Below are 19,840 nucleotides of genomic sequence, written 5' to 3'. Positions count from 1 at the left end.
TTAGAGAGACTAGGGCTTTCATGGAAGCCCAATGACCCCCATCATCTACAGCCAGAGGTGGAATGCTCCAAGAAACATGGATAACTGGTAGAGTCACCTCATCTGAGAAGTACCCTTCTTTCTAGCAAGAATAGTCCATGGGGGGGGGGGGAGAGCAGGAGTGGTTGTGCAATGGGCAAGGCATCTGCCTTCCCCATGCTAACTAGGATGGACCACGTTTGATCCCCTGTCGTCCCATATGGTCCCCCAAGCCAGGAGCGATTTCTGAGCACATAGCCAGGAGTAACCCCTGAGCGTCACCGGGTGTGGCCCAAAAACCAAGAATAGTCCATGGAGCAAGACCACTGCACCTTACTTCTCAGCTCTCAGTGCCACTTCTCTCTAGCTGCCTGCAACTGCCTCTCGACCCCCATCCTGGCCCTACCTCATGAAGGTGGAGCAATGTGGAGGAGTCAGGGAAGGCCAAGTCACAGAGTATAAGTTTCCATTTGATAGGAGTAGAGTTACCAGATTTAGAGGGCAGTTTTGCTGATGCAGCAAATCTTAGCTCCCTTCTACAACCACCCAGAAACTTTTTAGAAAGGTTCCCTCAGAAACACTCAAGGAAGTATGCAAAGATGACTCGATAAGGCAATGCCTTGCAGGAAGTTTGAGAGAGAACTTAATTTTAAGTGTGTGGGCAGGAGGATAGGGTGTGTGTGTGTGTGTGTGTGTGTGTGAGAGAGAGAGAGAGAGAGAGAGAGAGAGAGAGAGAAAGAGAGAGAGAAATACAGACAGAGAGAATAAGAGATCATTTACAAGACTGCAGTAGAGTTATATGTACTGAAAATGGAAAAACTGTCCAATCTAAATTTTTTTTAAAAATATGGAACGCTTCACAAATTTGTGTATCACCCTTGTGCAGGGGCCATGCTAATCTTTTCTGTATCGTTCCAATTTTAGTATATGTGCTGCTGAAGCGAGCACCCAATCTGAATTTTTAGGACAAGGAAAGTCAGTTGCAAGAGAAGGTATGCCATGCTCTCATTTCCACTGGGGGGTGGGGGGAAACCTCATAACCAAGCAATAGTGGCCCCAAGTATAGAGAATCTGTACTGTGAGAAATGTAGAATAGCTCTTATTTGGTGTGAGTTATCAGGTTATTCTGGAAGAGGTGTGGAAGAGAGGGGAGACTGTGTGTATATGTGTCTAAAAATGCTGTCGCCATTATAGTATTTTTAAAAAGCATTTCCAGGCCCAAGGATAATCGATACCAAATCGTTTCAAGAAGGAATGTCCTTCTTTCAGAGAGTTTGGAGAAAACTACATTTTAAAAATATGGAAAGAAACTATAAAACAGTCAGAGATGAGACCGACTGACGTCCCAGATAGGAGATGTTGTGTATACTGTAAGAATCTCGTATAGCTCGACTACAGTACAAACAATAAAAGTTTGTTAGCTAATCATTTGCAGTTCAGCTTTGGGAAACTTGCACTACTCCACTTTCCCACCACCGTCTGGATCTCTGTTATTTTCCTCTCCTATACACCCCACCCAACCCCGAAAAATGATTTTCAACATTTAACTCAGTTGGTAGAGAATTCACACAAGTGGAGGTATTGTTATTCCAGGCGTAGAGGATTTGTTTGCTACATTCGGCTCTGATTAGGGTGAGCTCCCTTCTTTTTTTTTTTTTTTTTTGGGGGGGGTGGCAATTCAAGTGTTAAGGGACAAGAAGTCCTAAAAGAAGTCCTAGAGGAGCTGAGAGCTGAGATGCGGAAATTCTCCCGAATTCTTCCGAATGCTCCGGAAAGAGCCGAAGAGGTGGGAGGCGGGGCCACCAAGGACAAGTTGAGAGTTTACGAAGAGAGCCGAAGATCAGGGGAGGGCGGTGCCTCACGAGACTTTCCGAGTGTGGGAGAGGCGGAAAAGCCGAAGAATTCCGAGGATTTCCGGAAATGACCGAAGCAGCGCCGAAGGTTTCCGGAAAGAGCCGAGAGGCCCCGAGCGTCCTGGCGTCCTGGTGTCCTGGCGCAGTCATGGCGGCTGCCGGCGCGTTGGCAGCGCAGAGTAACGAGGAGCCGGCGCTGGTGAACGAGGCGGTGGCTGCCTCCCGGGTGCGGAGCGGCCACTTCTTGAGCTCTCTGGAGCTGGTGAAGCAGGGCGCCGAGGCGCGCGTCTTCCGGGGCCGCTTTCTGGGCCGCGCGGCCATGGTAAAGCACCGCTTCCCTAAGGGTTACCGGCACCCGGACCTGGAGGCGCGGCTCAGCCGGCGACGCACCGTGCAGGAGGCCCGAGCCTTGCTCCGCTGCCGCCGCGCGGGTGAGTTGGCCCGGTGGGAGGCCCGGGTGGCCCCATCGCGGGGGGTAATAGGCAGATCTTCGATTGCAGGCGACGTGGGGGAGGGCCTGCCTGGATTTGAACCTGGATTTGAACCTTTTTATAACTTTTGTCAGGACTAATCGGCACCCCATATAGTCCCAAGAGTACAGAGGCAGCAGATGCAATCCCTGAGCACCCCTGTGTATGGTCCCCAAATAAAGAGAAAATCTTATGGAGGTATATCATGTGATTATCATTGGTTAAATAGTTGATGCTCAGTAAATACTTCTAAAACAATGACATTCATTCATTCTTTCATGGCTGGGGTGGGGGTTGCTGTTACCCCCTTGCTATGTTCAGGACTGACTTCTGTCACTGGCTCAAAGCTCAAGGGTCTCTTGGCTGTTGTCTCTGGGGACCTATGCAGTACTGGGGAGAGTACCTGGGCCTGCTACATGCAAGGTAAGGACCCTACCCGCTGTGCTATGAGGCCCTCATTGACTCACTCATCTCCTGACAGCCAAGTGTGCTGCATTCCTAGGCTGCTGAGTGTACCATCTTGGTGACTCCACATGCTTGTCCTAGAGCCGTGCTTTCTAGGATCAGAGGCTGGCAGGAGTCTCCTGAGCATCCTTTCTCAGGCCATGGACGCAGCCTTAGTTTGATGTCCCTAGAAAAGAACTCACAGCCTCTATCTATCCCTTGCAGTTTTATCAGGCCCCTAGGTTTGCAGAATATTATGTTTGACAGAAGCTGCCATATTTTATGAAGCCAGTTTCTTTGGTTTTGTTTTTCGTTAAAACCCTGTTGTGAGAGTCACCACAAAATTTGAGTAAGAAACTTTGACTCTGCTGGTAAGTTACTTTCTTTCAGTAAATGACAACCTACCATGGTACCCCATGCCAAGCTGTCCATATCCCCTTAACAATATTATTATCATTTTGCCTTATACTTAACACCTGTCTTTCCTTTTGGGGTTGCCTTTTAATCTTTTTTTTTGGGGGGGGTTGTTTTTTTGGGCCAAACCCAGCAACACTCCTGTCTCTGTGCTCAGGCATCATTCCTGATTTGCTCTGGCAGCTACATGTGGTGCCCAGGATCAATCTTAGTTGACCAAGTGTAAGTCAAATGCCCTACTGTTATACTGTACTCCAGCTACAGGTTGTTTTATTTATTTATTTATTTTTTAGGCAACTTTTTGTTTGTTTTTGGGCAACACCTGGCAATGTTCAGGGGTTACTCTTAATGGTGCTCAGAGTACCATATAGGATGCTGGGAATTGAACCTGGGTTGTCCCCATGTATGGTAGGTACACTTCTGTTGTACTGTTTTTCCAGCCTCTAGGCAATTTCTTACACTGGGCATTGTTAGATGCTTGGAGATGTGGAGGAAAACCAGACCACAGACACCTCTCCACTGCTTGGATTTAACAAATTTATTTTCTGTTTCCACTTTTTAGAAGATGAGTTCTGTTAAACAGGGATTGTGACTGCTGTTTTTTGTTTTTTTTTGTTTTTGTTTTTGGGTCACACCCAGCAGCGTTCAGGGGTTACTCCTGGCTCTATGCTCAGAAATCGCCCCTGGCAGTCACAGAGGACCATATGGGATGTTGGGATTCAAACCACCATCCTTCTGCATGGAAGGCAAATGCCTTACCTCCATGCTATCTCTCCAGCCCCGACTGCTGTGTTTTTTTTTTTTTGTTGTTTGTTTGTTTGTTTTGCAGTATCCCCACTTCTGTATTCTCTGGTAGCAGAAAAGTGGCTAGAACCTGGGTGATGTTTAGTACAGATCTAATGGATCTTGGAGTTATGTGAGTGTGTTGAGTTGTTGGAGGAGGTGTGCTTTTGTTCCAGGAATAGAAAAGGAGGCTTGGAAAGGCTAATTTGACTCTTGTCCTAGACATGTAAGGAGAGGTGCTGGGATTTGAACCCAGCCCTTTCTGCTGGTGGGATGGGGCTAAATGAGCCTCCACTCTGCTTGGCACCACTTCTGCTTATCTATGGAGGTGGTCCTGACTGAGTGAGGCTTACTCTTCCAGCTGCTACAGTTTGTATTTTAGGGCATTCATATGACAAAGGAAGCCTAATGAAGGAAAGGGAGAGGGAACTTTGGTATTACTAAATAGCCAGCTCAATCTTTGAAAATTGTGTCTTGATTGCAGGAATATCTGCCCCCACTGTGTTTTTTGTGGACTATGCTTCCAATTGCTTATACATGGAAGAAATTGAAGACTCAATGACTGTTAGAGATTATATTCAATCCATTATGGAGACTGAAAAAACTCCCCAAAGTCTCTTTGCTTTAGCCCAGACTATTGGGCAGGTTTTGGCACGAATGCATGATGAAGACCTCATTCACGGTGACCTCACAACTTCAAACATGCTCCTGAAACAGCCCCTAGACCAGCTGAAGATTACACTCATTGACTTTGGGCTGAGCTTTGTTTCAGCACTTCCGGAGGACAAGGGGGTTGACCTCTACGTGCTGGAGAAAGCCTTCCTCAGCACCCATCCCAACACCGAGACTGTGTTTAAAGCCATTCTGAAGAGTTATTCTGCTGCTTCCAAAAAGGCCAACCCTGTGCTAAAAAAATTAGATGAAGTGCGCCTGCGAGGAAGAAAGAGGTCCATGGTTGGATAGGAGAATGAGTGTGACAGCCACACGCTTTGAAGGCATGTATTTGCAAGTGGATTCCAAGGAATGCCCTGCATGAGAGATCTGACCTCAATAAAGGTGGCACAATGTTTTCAGAGCTGTCTGATCATATGTGGATAGCACATAATCTGCTGTGGGTAGTTTCCATGTCCTTTCCTTATACTTAGACATGTTATAGGCAGGAGTTGTGATTAAAATAGACCTGGGAAGACAGTCAACAGGACAGTGACCTCTGTTTAAAACATGGACTCATCTGACGAGGACTTGCTTCAGTTCTACTCTGGGGACCAGGACACAGTTTCAGTTGGAACAATATGTAACCAGCATTTTGGGGTGGGGGAGATTCTCACTGCTGAATCTATGATCTAGTCCTCCTGAAACTAATAGAATGGGATACACCCTGCATATAAAAGAAAGTAAAGCACCAAACAGATGGTGCCAAGGACTGGAACTCAGGCTTTTTGTGTCAGAGACCTGGGTTCAAGTCTGGTCCCTCCAGTACCTCAGGGAGAAACCCATGAACATCACACAGGGATTAGACCCTGAACATCGCCAGCTGTGGACTCAAAATAATACCAGAATGTTTCACACTGTAGATACTATATATGAAACTTCTTTTGAATATATAGACAAGGGGATGAACATGCTTTGAGGATCATGGGGGAAAAAAAGATGACAAAGGTTGCTATAAGGTTTTTTAAGGTTGCTTTAAGTTTTTCCTAAAAAGATAAAAGCAAACTTAGCTTACATTATTTTTACCACTCTGATTTTTTTTGTAACCAAATTTACTGATTGATATCAAGTTGTATATGTGTAAACAAATAATATGCCCTAGGCAAGTTGTTTCAAATCTCAGGCAGGAAGTAGATGAAGTAAGAGGGGCTCTGACTAAGGTTTGATAAAGCTTGGCTCAAGGAAAGAAGAGTGATTTTTTTCATTGTTCTGTTTGTTTTGGGGCCATACCCGCTGGTATTCAGAGGAGGTTACTCCTGGGATCTGTACTCAGGGATCACTCCTGGAAGTGCTCAATGGATCGATGGAAATTCAGAGGTCAAATGGGTTGGCAGTGTGCAAGGCAAAGTCCTACCTGTTACTTACTATCACTCAAGCCAACATAGGAATAATTAAGGTGCAATATATTGTTAGTTGGCTCATGAATAGAGGGCCTTCCCTGGAGGGTCTTTGCTGGCATGGGAAGGTACCCACTCAGTGCCTTGTACATGGTAGTCAGGAATGAATGAAAACTTTTGGATAGTGGTGACTAATAGAACACTGGCAATTACTAGATGTTAGATTCAGTTCCATGAAACTTTGTATTGATCTAAAACAACTCTGGGGATTGTCTTTATTTGATAGCAGCAGAAACTGGTTCTAAAAGGAAGGAACTCATCCAATATGTCACTAGAAGGGAGAGATTCTTGGATTCATCTCCAAAGCCTATATTGGTTTTACTGATCCTTGAGGAAATAAAATACTGATTATGACACATCTTTATATTGTTATATACTGGTGTTACAGAACACTTTTCAGAGAACTCCAAGAGCCAAGGTAATAATTCAGTAGTTTCAATAATTTCAGTAAATTCAGTAATTTCTTCAGTCAAGTGGCATGACTGAGGCCCATTCTGTGTCCCCCATATCTTGTTAGGGCCAGATGAGCCTCATGTAGCCCAGAAATGGTTGACTTCATGTGCGTACATTCAGTGACCAATGTCTGGTGCTCACCTGTGCCAGGCACTGGGCCCATGAAGAGAACATGGTAGTGCCCACACTTCCTAGGAAGCCATTCCAGATAGACATTAGCCTCTAAGGGTCTGGTTCTTATATCCCGATACTCCAGGGGAAGGATTTGGGGGTGTGAGTAGGGCAGGTATCCAAGGAACCCCCATAGCTGCCAGCATGTGGAGGGGAACTCTGGAAGCCTGGAGTGTGTGGGTGTGGGTTGGGGGTGTCCCAGGCAAGACCTTCATGGAGCAAGCCAGAGAGGGTGGAGGAAGGAGGTACAATTGGTGCTGGGTTAGTCAGTGCAGCAAGCAAAGGGGAGCAGAACTGGAGAGCAGAGATGAATAAGGGCCAGCTCACACTTGGCTCTTACTGGAGCTCAGGGTTCAAGACAGACATTTTGAAAAGATTCTTGGGATAGGAAAAAGTCAAGAATGGTAGTGAGAGGCTGGTCGGGAGCTGCAGCGATGCATTTGTATTGATGGCGGATGCCAGGACTAACTGCACTGCACTGCTTGTTCACTCCCATACTCCTATGGTGCATGGTCAGGCAGACAGTAGCAGGGGCCAGAATGGCTGGTGGGCAGCAGAAATGTAGCCTGCAAACCTTGAGAGGAAACATGCCAGAGAAGGTGTAAGCAGCCTTCCTGGGTCAGTGGTGATGCCTTCTTAAGTTTGGTGTTGTAAAAGGAGTTGCTCTTGGTTACTGCCCCCCCCCCAAACAAGCCCACTTGGAGTTGGCAGTGGTAAGTGAGCCAGCATGACAGACAGCTCCGGAAACCCACCTTCATGCTGTTGGCCCCACTGTACAGATGAGGATAGTCGGGTGAAATAGAACGTTTGCGGTCACTATGAGTGACAGCTGGATTCCAACCCTCACTTTAACAGCTACAGGTGTGATGGGTGTTGCTCAAGTGGTCCAGGTAAGTGAAAAGTTGTTTGAGATCACAGCTGATATATTGACAGCTGGGGCAGTGTGGGTGACTGTGGTGTGTCCAGTGCAAGAAAGGACACGGCCACGTTTCCCAGAGTATTGAGACGGACTCTGGCCCATTCCGGAAAACCAAACAGGCCACTTCCTGTTTCATGAGTTGAGCCCACACAGCCAGAGTGCTGCTGCAGAAGGTTTTGGGGAACCAATGTGAGCGGCAGAGAAGGAGCCTTCAATGCAAAGAATGTTCAGGAGCCCTTAAACCCGTGCCTAGGCAAGTGTCTAGTTGTAACCCAGCTGTCCACACCCTCCCTGAGACAACCTGTGTCCTTACAAGGGCCTGCCCGACCTTCTGGGGAACTGGAAATCTCAGATAGCCAGTTTCATACCTGCAAATCTGAGGGACTTTCCCCCTTTTCACAGCCCAGCCGTGAGACTCTGTCTTGCCACCAGAGGTCGCTAGGTACTGCCAACCTTGTAAAGGAGCAATACAAACTTCGTGCTTCTCCCTCTCCTCTCTCTTCCTCCTTCCTCCTTTTCTCTTTTTTACCCTTCTCCTCCAGCCTGTTTCTCATGCTACATCTCAGCAGCAAGGTGGGCATCATTCTAACGACCGAGGATTAGTGTTAGCAGGACAGAGAACTGATGTGGGTCTGATTTCATACACACATTCACTAAATCTGTCTCGAGCAGCATAAAGGCATCAGGCATCTGAAGGATGCCAGGATGAGAAGTCCAACTGAGCCCCGAGTCCCTTGCATCTTTCAGGATATGGCTGCCACCTTTGGTCTGCCCACAATTCTCCCCATTTTTTTCCTGGCACCTCCAGGTACACTGACTTGGTAGGCCTGTAAAATCATGTTGGGCCACTTCTCAGGTTGCCCACAGTTCCTCGCTTCCCAGCTGCATCTCTTGGAACCCCTCACAGAGTCAGAGCCCTATACAGTGAAATGGATTTAGTGTCTACAAGAGGGGATGTCCTCTCATCACTCCCCCTGCATTGGAATGATACACATGCATGTATCAAGTACCAAAGAAACCAACCATCTGGGCCTCAGTTCTGCTGGTGGTTATTCATGTTCAATTATGATTTAAAGCCCTGGACCAGACAGTGGTAATCCATCATGATTTCTACATACTGGCCCAGGGGATGGGAAGTGAACTTGCCCACTTCACTGGGCCCAAACCCCAGAATTTCTCACCAAAAATCTGTGTCTGGGGCTGACTTTATTTTTCACAAGTGTCCAGACCTATTAGACATGGTGGACATTCTCCAAACAGCCCCTCTAGTCAGTATCATGCTTCAGGAGAGCAGGAAGGTCTGCAGGGCACAGGGAGGTATGAGCTGTAGTTTGTACAGTACTACTTGATAGATGAAGAAGCCAAGATACAGGGGTTCTGGGCAGTGCAGGAAGAGAGAACAACAGGAATGTGATGCCTGCCATCATTACCTCTGTCTTTCCACAGGGCTCTGAATTGTCAGGGTGTTGGGGCAGATGCTTGATCTTGGGGAAGGTAAAACTCCCTAATTTCACCAATGGGCTGGACTGGGGTGTATTACATCAGTTTTCTGCAGTGTTTACCCTTCACCCACTGGCCTACTGCTGCACAGTAACCTGCTTGTTGGAAGGCTTCAAATAACCTACAGAGAACCTTCCCAGTACCCTGAAAACACACACATAGACACATACACACATGTGTGTGCATGTACATATACAGACATGTATAGACTCAGACATACAGCACATGTATAGCTACAAACAGATACATAGAGACATGTACTACAGATGTCCACACAGGTACCCAGACATAGATACATACATGCACACACAAAGACACATACAAATGGACACAGACATGCACACACACGCACATTCCACCTACCCGCAGACTTCCCTGCTGGAGGTAGGCAGGGTATGGACCTGGCCTGCAGCTTGGAACAAAAAACAGTGCCAGCCCCGGGGGTCCAGTGTGGATCAAAGGCCTCATGGAGTTTGTGAGCCTTGGCTCTGTCAGGCATGGGTTGTGGAGAAGGCCCAGAGCCGAGAGCAGCCGTTCCAGGATAGGGAAGTTGGATCTGCCCTTTTCCCACTGTGAGGGAAGGCCCTGCTGTGGGACACCCCCACCAGGGCTTCCAAAGGGGTGCTGCATCTCAAACCCCAGCTGGAGACCACCTGCTGGGTCCCTCTTCAGAGCCAGTGTTGCTCTTGGAGCCACAGAGGGCTTGACTGAAATGTCACACAGAAAGATGCTGACAGTGGTGCAGGCACAGTGAGGGGTGTGTGGGCTGGGGTGCCTATAAGTGGAGAATTTACAACACTCTTCTCCCAGCACACATTCTGGCACAGCCCCATCACCCTAACCCCTGACCCCTGACCCTTGTCCTGGCTCTGCTTTGTTTGCCCCCTTTTTCCCTAGAGCTCAATGTGCCCCTGTGAACACATTTGTTCAATGAGTAAATGTCTAATGACAGTGGAGTTTCCTTGTCCCTCTGGTGTTTGCAGCATCTCCCATGACATGGATCTTCTCTGGGGCTCTGTATCTCTATCCTCCCACACCCCACATATGTGCAGTGAGGATCCCAGGACTGGGCAGGAAGTATTGAGGTGAGGGTCGTGGACCTGGGTGGGGAGAGAAATGTTGGGACGAGGGTCCTGGGCCTATGTGGAGAAGGCGGTGTTGATATGAGGATCATGGGCTTGAGCAGAAAGTATTGGGGTGAGGGTTGTGGGCTTGTCTCAGCCTCAGTGGGTGTGGGAATGGATATGAACTTCTGGGATTGAGGGTTATCTTGGCTAGGGTGCAAGTTAGTGTTGAATCCTGAGCTGCAAGGATGTACTCCCCCAACCCCTCCAGATTGCACTGGAATAAGTGAATTGTGAATGAATAAGTGCAAATATTAGAAGAGTTTTGGGTTTTCTTTTGGCTTGATGACCAGAGAAGTGTCATGGAACCATAACTTGTTTCTATGGTTCACCCACAGGTAGGGTTGGATTCTCCCATGTCCTTAAAGTCACTGTAGATATGCTGTTCCTTGCAAGGATTCACTATGCCAAAGGGATGTTGAGAACACAGATCATACATGTCATTGGATCACTGCTGTAGCCCAGCGTTCAGCATGATGCCTGGTCCTCAGTAAGTGCTCAGCCCTGTGAATACTGGCTGAGTGAACACACTTTGTGATCTTGCTTTCCTAACAATAAAACACAAGGCTCTTTACTATCCCCAAATTACATCCCCCCAAATTGCTTCCAAATTCAGGTTTTTGGAATCTTCTTAATCACACATTCTCTGCATTATGAATTATTTTGTATTTTTATTGTGTTTCTCATTGTAAACTTGAATAGGTTTCACTTAAAAAGATTATTTCTTTCTTTTGTTTGTTTTTGTTTACTTTGGGTCACACTCAGTGGTACTTAGGTTTTCTTCTGGCTTTGCACTCAGGGATCCCTTGGCAAGGCAAGTGCCATTCCCTCTGTACTAACTCTCAGTCCACAATACTTCTGTTTGTTTGCTTACTTTTGGGTCACACATGGCCATGCTCTTGACTCTTTGCTCAGTAATCACTCCTGGTGGGGCTCAGGGGACTATTAGAGATATGAAGGGAACCCAATCTAGGTTGGCCACATGCAACACAAGTGCCCAATCTGTTGTACTATTGCTCTGGCCCTAAGACTCTTAAAACCAAACTTTAATTAAAAAAAAATCACTTACTCTAAGTCGAAAGTAATGATAAGAATAAATAAATCAGGGGCTGGAGAGGTAGCATGAAGGTAGGAACTTTGCCTTCCATGCAGAAGGATGGTGGTTTGAATCCCGGCATCCCATATGGTCCTTGAGCCTGCCAGGAGCGATTTCTGAGCACAGAGCCAGGAGTAATCCCTGAGTGCTGCCAGGTGTGAACCAAAAACAAAAAACAACAAAAAAAATTAAATAAATCAATGTTGTCCAGTGATTGCCAGCTGCTGGTCAATTGGGTCCTTCCCTGTTTCTCCCCCCCCCCCCAAGGGAGGTCAGCAGGTGAGGAATTTGTCTGATCTCCTCTGTGGAGCACTAAAACTCCTGAGACGTTGACAGTGGGAGTTAATGGCCACTCCAGGTGAGTTTTGTTATCATAAATGTTATTATTTATATGTACCATAAAGGACAACATAAAATTCCCCATATTCCCTCCTTGGGTACCTTTCAAACTCTGAGTCTTTCCCACTTTCCTTTTGAGTCCAACAATTGCCCTTTTCTCTCCTCTCCTTTTTGGGTCTCCAGAAATGTCTTTCAGCTTCACCACTGAAACATATTCATCCAGACTAAAACCATTTTCTACCCATGCCAACCATCATCAGTTCAGCCAGAGAGAACTTTCACCATGAAATGTAAATTTACTGAAATGGTTCCAACAAAACATACAAAACAAAACAAAAACAAAACATTCCTGCAGGCCAGGGCCTGGACAAACTCAAACTCCTCCAGGTTGCTGTTGGGGTTATCTAATATGGTGAACACATTGAAAAATGGCCTGGAGGATCCTTCCAAGCTTCTTCCTTGGGCATCCAGGTGGCTTAGAACTTAGGGTTGAAATGTTCACGTAAAAGCCCAACATGAATATTAATTGCAGCATTTTAATAATGGTCCTCAAAAAATGGCAGGAAGTCGAATGTCCATCAGTTCCTTATTAGATAATTAATATGTGGTCTATTCATGTCCACATTAATCAAACACAAAGGAATGAAAAATTGATGTTACCAGTAAGATGTGTGGTGACAAAAAAAAAACAAAAAACATGCTGCATGAAAAGAACCATTATAAAAGGACATACCAGCTGAGTTTCCTTGCAAGAAATGTCAAGTTGGAGTTTGTTGAAGGCTTTGGAGACTGGAAAGAGATTGGGAAAGATTGTTCATGGAAGTGGAGTTTCTTTGTGGTAAAGAAAATGTTTCAAAATTCTAATCATATTAGCCTAGCTTTGTGAGTGGACCAGAAGACACTGAGAAGAAAACTTGAAAGGCATGAAGTGTACATGATATGTCTTTTTTTCTCTTTAAAGCTTTTTTCTCTTTTAAGCTCTGCATAAAATAAAGAAGAATAAACCATAGCTAAATCCCTTCAGTAGTAGCCCTTTTTCACGAGTACTGATCAAGCGAGATTTATCCAGAGATGCAAGGATGGCTCTATAGACACAGGTTGTGATCTATCAACAGATGTACAGAAAATGTTCAAGGAGATGCATTTAAAATAAAATGTTGGGCATGGTTGTGTACTACATCACCTGAATGCAATCCTCTACCAGGGAAGACCCTACCACTGCTCTGGCATAGACCTATTCAACAGAGACTTCCCCTTAACACCCAGAGAACTTAACAACAATAACAACTTGCTTTAAAGACTGAGTTCTCTGCATCACCCTCTGATTGTGAGTGAAACTAAAGGGTGCTTCGCATCATCCTGACTCTTATATAGGATATGGACATATTCTGAGATCCTTGGCTACAGAAACTTGACACAAACAACAGTGACTGTGTGTAAAATAAAAGTGTATTGGCACTACAGACAATGACTTGGGTTGGACAACCAAATATGCCTGAAGCCTTGAGTTGGTCTTATGCCAGAAAACTTCAGGGGTAAGGTCTCCTTGTATTTAGGCCAAGGCTTTTTCTTTCCATGTCCCCTATATTTTGCTGGGCCTATGCAAACAATTTCCATACTAACACAGTCTTTGCTGTGCTCCTTTGACTCATTCTTAATGAATTATTGTATTATGATCAATTGTGTCAACAATACTACAGCTTTTAATGTTAGAGGAGTTGCATAAATTATGTGGCTTTGGATTGCTTTGTGTAAGAAATATTATAATGTACTACAATCTGGGGGCTTGAGGGACAAAGTAAATGTACATGTTAAAATAAGAAAAAAAATGTTGGGACTGGAGAGATAGAGCGATAGGGCATTTGCCTTGTTTGCAGCTGACTTGGGACAGACCCGGGTTCGATCCCCGGCATCCCATATGGTCCCCTGAGCCTGCCAGGAGCGATTTATGAGCACAGGGCCAGGAGTAACCCCTGTGTATTGCCGGGTGTGGCCCCAAAACAAAAACAAAAAATAAAATAAAATTTCCAACAAAATGGGCCAGAAGGAATTTTCTTCAATATAGTGAGGGCCATTTACTGCAAATCCACAGCTGACAGAAAACTCATTGGTAAAAAATGGAAAGGCTTTGATCCATGTCCACTCTATCATTATTCAACACAACTCTTTTTTTTTTTTTTTTGGTTTTTGGGTCACACCCGGCGTTGCTCAGGGGTTACTCCTGGCTGTCTGCTCAGAAATAGCTCCTGGCAGGCACGGGGTACCATATGGGACACTGGGATTCAAACCAACCACCTGGACCGGCTGCTTGCAAGGCAAGCGCCGCTGTTTTTTTGTTTTTTTTTTTTTTGTTTTTTTTTGGTCAATACAACTTTTAAGCATAGTATTAAAGTCCACGTCACAGTTATTATGTGAAAGAAATGTTTAAGGGATTCAAATTTGTAAAAGACATGAAACTCACTATTTGCAGATGACAGGATATCATGCATAGAAAAACCAACTTTTAAAATCTTAATGGCTTATTAGTCTGATTCAAAACAGAGAGTTCTTTTTTCTCTTTTGTTTTGTACGTTTTAGGCCACACATGGTGCTGTTCAGGGAATATTCCTGACTGCGCTCAGGAATCACTTCCAGCAGGCTTGGGAGTATCCAACCCAGATCAGTTGCATACAAGTCAAGCTCCTTTCCCACTGTATTGTCTGTCTCTCTGGCCCAACATAGAATGTTCTGTCCTGAACTCATATGTCTAGCTAGTGTCAGAGCTGAGATTTCGTGTTCCCATGCTGCTGGTATCCCACGGGGTCTTGCAGGCAAGAAGACTCTGACTAACAGCTCAGTATTTTTTATTAGAGAAGCCCAGGGGCCTATGACAAACCCCTAGGCTAGGAGAGAGAGATGGGTTTGGGACCAGGGTAAGGTCAGATTGAGGGTCAGGTAACAGGATGTAAGACAAAAATTTATAGCTGAAGGTAGCCAAAGGTCTGTCCAAATCAGGGAGAAAACCACATCATGGGGAGAAACAGTTCATTCCACTTGCTCCTTCAACTGCCTCTTCTTTGTTTGGTGGGGGGCACACCCAGTGGAGCTCAGACTCCTGGCTCTGTGCTCAGAAATTGTTCCTGGCAGGCTTGCGGGGGGACTATATGGGATGCTAGGGATTGAACCGGGGTCAGTCCCCAGGAGGCCAGTTGCAAGGCAAACACTACTGCTGTGCTATCGCTCTGGCCTGGCCCCTTCTAAATGCCAACAGCTCTCCACCCCAAGGTCTTCCCCAGGGAATGGGGTTAGGGATAGGGGGTGGGTCATAGACTCAGCCAGCCAATCACAATTAGGGTCTCATTGAAAGGGGTGGGCCCCTTTTATAGCTGACTGGTGCTTGACTAACTGTAGGACTACAAGATATCCTTATTATTATTATTATTTATTATTTTTTTTTGGTATTTAAAAGTTCTGGGGGTAGGTAGTTCCAGGTAGGTCAGATCCAAAGGGCTCTTTGATAATGTCTTTTGATGTGTGTAATTAGGGGAGGGCTGGTGTTCCGTAGTTAAGTGCTTCAGCTGATGACATCATTAGATCTGAGCAGGAGAATCAGTAACTAGCGCATTTCAGGATCCCTTTGCAGGTCATGTTTTAAGTTTCAGTTTTTCACTAAAGGGACGCTTTTCACTCTGTTTTCAAGGGAAAAGAAAGGGAAAGAAAAATGGAAACTGTTCAGTAAATGTAGGATATCAACAAGAGCTTACTTACCTATAAATAGATTCCTATATCTAACTGCATGTGGGCAGCTATCTGAAAAAGAAATTGAAACAACTATTTACAGCCAACTATTTAAAACAATGGGAAATTATTAAAATGATATAAAATTAAATTCTAACCCTATAACTACTTTGAACTGTAAACTCTGTAGTTAGGGAATAGGGATGACGTGATCTCTTTCTTTTATACTTCCTGCTGACGTAGGGGTGTTATAATGCCAGAATTTTTCTTCTTATTACTAACTAATATAAATAACAGCTAACTAGGGTCTTATTTGTTCAAAAATGTAAAATAAAAATAAAACACATGACTTTTTAAATTCCTAAATAAACTGTAGATGCAAGCCTTTTTTGGGGGGGTCACACCCGGCAGTGCTCAGGGGTTACTCATGGCTCTATGCTCAGAAATCACTCCTGGTAGACTCGGGGGACCATATGGAATGCTGGGATTCGAACCACCATCTATCTGCATGCAAGGCAAATGCCTTACCTCCATGCTATCTCTCCAGCCCCAGATGTTAGCCTCGTGAAGTAAATATAGTTTTTTTTACTCTTTTAAAAATGATGCAAAGTTCAAAATCTTTCTGGGATTTAATTTTGAGGAGTTCTTATATGATACAGTGAAATCCACGGTTTCTTTTTGGGAATGTGTTCTGTGGAAATGTAAACATATCCTTTTCCTCTGATGATCAAGTTTCCTATAACCCAGTCTTTATCAGTTTTCACCCAAATAGGTGAGCTAATTGTCTTTTGGGTTCTTAGGTCTTCCTGGAAAGGTTTTCAGTGACTGTGTATGGTTCTCCCTGTGGACTTAGAAAATTTAGAGAAAACAATGATATTGATAGAAAGTTAATTGGAGGCATTGCCTTTTTATTGTTCTTTTCTTTTCTTTTCTTTTCTTTTCTTTTCTTTTTTCTTTTTGGGCCACACCTGGTGACACTCAGGGGTTACTCCTGGCTATGTGCTCAGAAATTGCTCCTGGCTTGGGGGGCCATATGGGACACCAGGGGATTAATCCTCAGCCCTAGGTCAGCCACTTACAAGGCAAACACCCTACCACTGTGCCATCACTCCGCCCCTCCCCCTGTTTTTTATTTTTTATTGTGTTTTAAGTGTTCTGTGTGCTCTTTCAAAGACCACTCATCCTTGTGGTTTATATGGTATCTCTGTTATGTGCTTTATCTGCCACTCATTACAAAAAGCTTGGTATATGCTGGTCCATTATTTGTCCTGATTGTATTAGGAATTCCCTTATCTGAAGAACATTGTAATAGAAAGGAGCAAACTGCTTTAGCTCTCTCTGATGACATAGGGACTGCCCATATATAGCACAGTGGTAGGGTGTTTGCCTTGCATGAAACTGACCCAGAATCTCGAACCAAGAGTGATTTCTGAGTGCATAGCCAGAATAACCCCTGAGCATTACAGGGTGTGGCCCAAAAAAGCAAAAAAAAATTTTTTTTTGTAAAACCGTCAATGGCCACATGCAGGTATGGTTTGTTTGGGATTTTTTTTTTTTTTTTTTTTTTTTTTGTTTTTGTTTTTGGGCCACACTTGGCAGTGCTCAGTGGTTACTCCTGGCTATCTGCTCATCTGCTCAGAAATAGCTCCTGGCAGGCACGGGGAACCATATGAGACACCAGGATTCGAACCAACCACCTTAGGTCCTGGATCGGCTGCTTGCAAGGCAAACACCACTGTGCTATTTCTTCGGCCCTAGTTTGGGAAAATATTAACATGGGTCATATCCATTGACCTTAGTTCATTTTTCTGAGATCACAAGGGTTAGCTCCTGTCACATGACTTTTGCAGTGCAGAGGAGCACAGACAGGATAGCTCCAAATAATATATCTGGCTTGTCTTAGTGGAATTCGATATTGTACATGGAGGCAATGAACATTTGTATGTTATGTTCTTCCACCGGTATTGCCAGGTAATCAGTTAATTCATTTCCTAGAGTCATCAGGCCAGGGAGACCATATTGGGATCTTCTGTGCATAAATGTAAACAGGTTTGGAGCACTTTTATAGCATGGTTTGTAGTTGTAGAAACAGACGTTGTACCACAGGTTGTGAGCATTTATAGATGCAGTAACAATACCCGGAAAGAGGCCAACTACGTATGTAGCTCCAGCCTGGCAAATACTGAGAGCAGTATGGGGGTGTTGGCCCATATGCTGCACAGGCTTTTTAAAAACTACTCAAGGAGTTTATTTTTGACCCTTTGTATGTAGGCAGTGCACAGAGTCTATTTATGTTGGCCTCTAGTTTTGATCTTTACAGAGCTGGATCTTTACGGAGTTAGTTCTAATTCTGACTCTGAGCTCATAGGCTCATCGTCTGTGGTCCTATGGATTATCTCAGGTCTGGGAGATGCAGGCGTTTCTTGGATATCTTCATTTATGGTAATTATTGTGTCTGAACTTCCCGTATTCATGGATTGTGCCCTGGTCTCTACCGGGAACATTCCTCTCCCTTGTTTTGGTGTTATTTTGGCAGAATTTTCCACTTGATTTGATTTTATGCATATAGGAGTAGGCAATTTTATTCTGGGTTTTGGAATCGGTCTTGTAAGAGTGCAGTGGCTATTATATTAGCCTTGGTTTCCTTAACTGGTTAGAGTGGGCTCAAGAGGGGCTGAAGGAATGTTACTTCTCAGTAAATCAATTGTCATTTTGTTATATTTACTCAACATAAACTAGAGATAAATATTCCAAATTATCATTGTTATTATTATTGAATAGATCATTGCCATCATATCTATATAATTTAAAATTCAGGAGACCAAAATGACAAAATACACTTTGAGATCAGGGCCTTAATATAAGACAGGAAAATTGTCTGAACCCACTGGAAAATTGTGTATAATAGCCAGACAAACATACCTGCTAAGATTTCAATTTATTCAGTTCATTGCCTGTCCTAATTCTTCGATGGGCCTGTCAGAGCCAAGCTGCCAGAGATGGGCCCATACTGATGATATCCACGGGATCTTGTAAGACAAATATTTCAGTCATTTTTATTAGAGAAGCCCAGGGGCCTATGACAAACCCCTAGGCCAGAAGAGAGAGAGAGAAAGAGGGAAAGAGAGAGATGGGTTTGGGATCAGGGTAAGGTCAGATTGAGGGCCAGCTGAAAGATCAGGTATAGGATGTAAGACAAAAGGTTACAGTGGAAGGTAGCCAAAGGTCTGTCCAAATCAGGGAGAAAAACTGCATCCAGGGGTAGAAACAATTCAGTCCACTTGCTTTTTCAATATCTCTTCTAAATGCCAACAACTCTCCACCCCCAGGTCTGGAGGGGGGGGTAATAGACTCAGTCAGCCAATCACAATTAGGGTCTTATTTAAAGGGATGAACCCGTTTTATGGCTAACTGGTGCTGGACTGTAGGACTAGAGTTTAGGAACTAACTGAGTTGACTACTCAACGGTGGATTTCTGATCAGAATACAGTATGTAAATGTATATTTTAAAATTATTTGAGTTTGAGTTTGAGAACTAGCACAATTCATTTCTATAATCAATTTTATAATATTTTAATTTCTATAATATAGTGAATTATTATAGACATTTAATTTCTATAATATAGATTTTTAGGGCTTTCTATAATGTTAATGATTTCTGTAATTATAATCTTTAATTCATTTCTATAATGTAATAAATTCTCTACTACAGAGAATCCTTTAAATCCCTATAATCTGTGTGAATTTAAACTTGAAAGACTTGAATTTCCTCTCCAAATAAAATATTCAGGCCTAGGTTTCAGTGGGGGAATTAGTACCAATCATTTAAATAATAATTAACAGTAATTCCATACAATTTCTTCTGGAAAATAGAAGAGAACAACATATAATTCATTTAGAAATTAGTGTTAATTCATGAGATTAGCATTATCCAGATAACAACACCAGAAAATAGACAACAGGCATAGAAAGTAGCATGAAGCATGTAGCAACCTTCATGATTATAGATGCAAAAATCCTCAGTAAGACACTAGCAAAATTTGACAAAATTAAAATATGTTGATACAGTATGACCAAGTGGCATTTACTCCAGAAATACAGAGCTGATTCAGTATCTGAAAATTAATCAATGCATAGTTCACCATATTAATAAGCTAAAGAAAATTATATCAGTTGATGCAAAAATTAATAAAATCCATTGCCTACTAAAACTCAAAAAATGGTGGTGTCCTTAAGCTCCATTTCTTTTTTTTTTTTTTTTTTTTTTTTTGGTTTTTGGGCTACACCTGGCAGTGGTGCTCAGGGGTTACTCCTGGTTATCTGCTCAGAAATAGCTCCTGGCAGGTACCTGGGACCATATGGGACACCTTTATTCGTTATTCGAACCAACCACCTTAGGTCAGCTTAGATCAGCTGCTTGCAAGGCAAACA

At 44.0% G+C, this 19,840-nt stretch overlaps 1 protein-coding gene and 1 non-coding gene across 2 annotated transcripts; one reads left to right on the top strand and one right to left on the bottom strand.

Moving 5' to 3' along the window:
• Positions 1-859: 859 nt before the first annotated feature.
• LOC126019716 (U6 spliceosomal RNA) lies at positions 860-966 on the bottom strand. The gene has a single exon (XR_007499343.1). It is a non-coding gene; the product is annotated as a U6 spliceosomal RNA (small nuclear RNA).
• Positions 967-2,019: 1,053 nt separating this feature from the next.
• On the top strand, positions 2,020-5,055 carry TP53RK (TP53 regulating kinase). The gene is made up of 2 exons (XM_049780517.1): positions 2,020-2,302; positions 4,467-5,055. Exons 1-2 carry the CDS (start codon positions 2,020-2,022, stop codon positions 4,943-4,945), a joined length of 762 nt encoding a protein of 253 aa, XP_049636474.1. The 3' UTR covers positions 4,946-5,055.
• The last annotated feature ends 14,785 nt before the right edge of the window (positions 5,056-19,840 follow it).

This window comes from Suncus etruscus, chromosome 9, assembly GCF_024139225.1.
Source record: "Suncus etruscus isolate mSunEtr1 chromosome 9, mSunEtr1.pri.cur, whole genome shotgun sequence".
NCBI classification, from domain to species: domain Eukaryota; kingdom Metazoa; phylum Chordata; class Mammalia; order Eulipotyphla; family Soricidae; genus Suncus; species Suncus etruscus.
Note: the sequence above shows the minus strand (reverse complement) of the source record. Positions and strands in the feature narration are given on the sequence as shown.

What these genes read in the sequence shown, in the direction of transcription:
- TP53RK (XM_049780517.1), top strand. Translation starts at nt 2,020, where the DNA reads ATGGCGGCTGCCGGCGCGTTGGCAGCGCAGAGTAACGAGGAGCCGGCG. An exon ending in GCTCCGCTGCCGCCGCGCGG is followed by an intron (nt 2,303 to 4,466) that starts GTGAGTTGGCCC and finishes TCTTGATTGCAG; the next exon opens with GAATATCTGCCCCCACTGTG.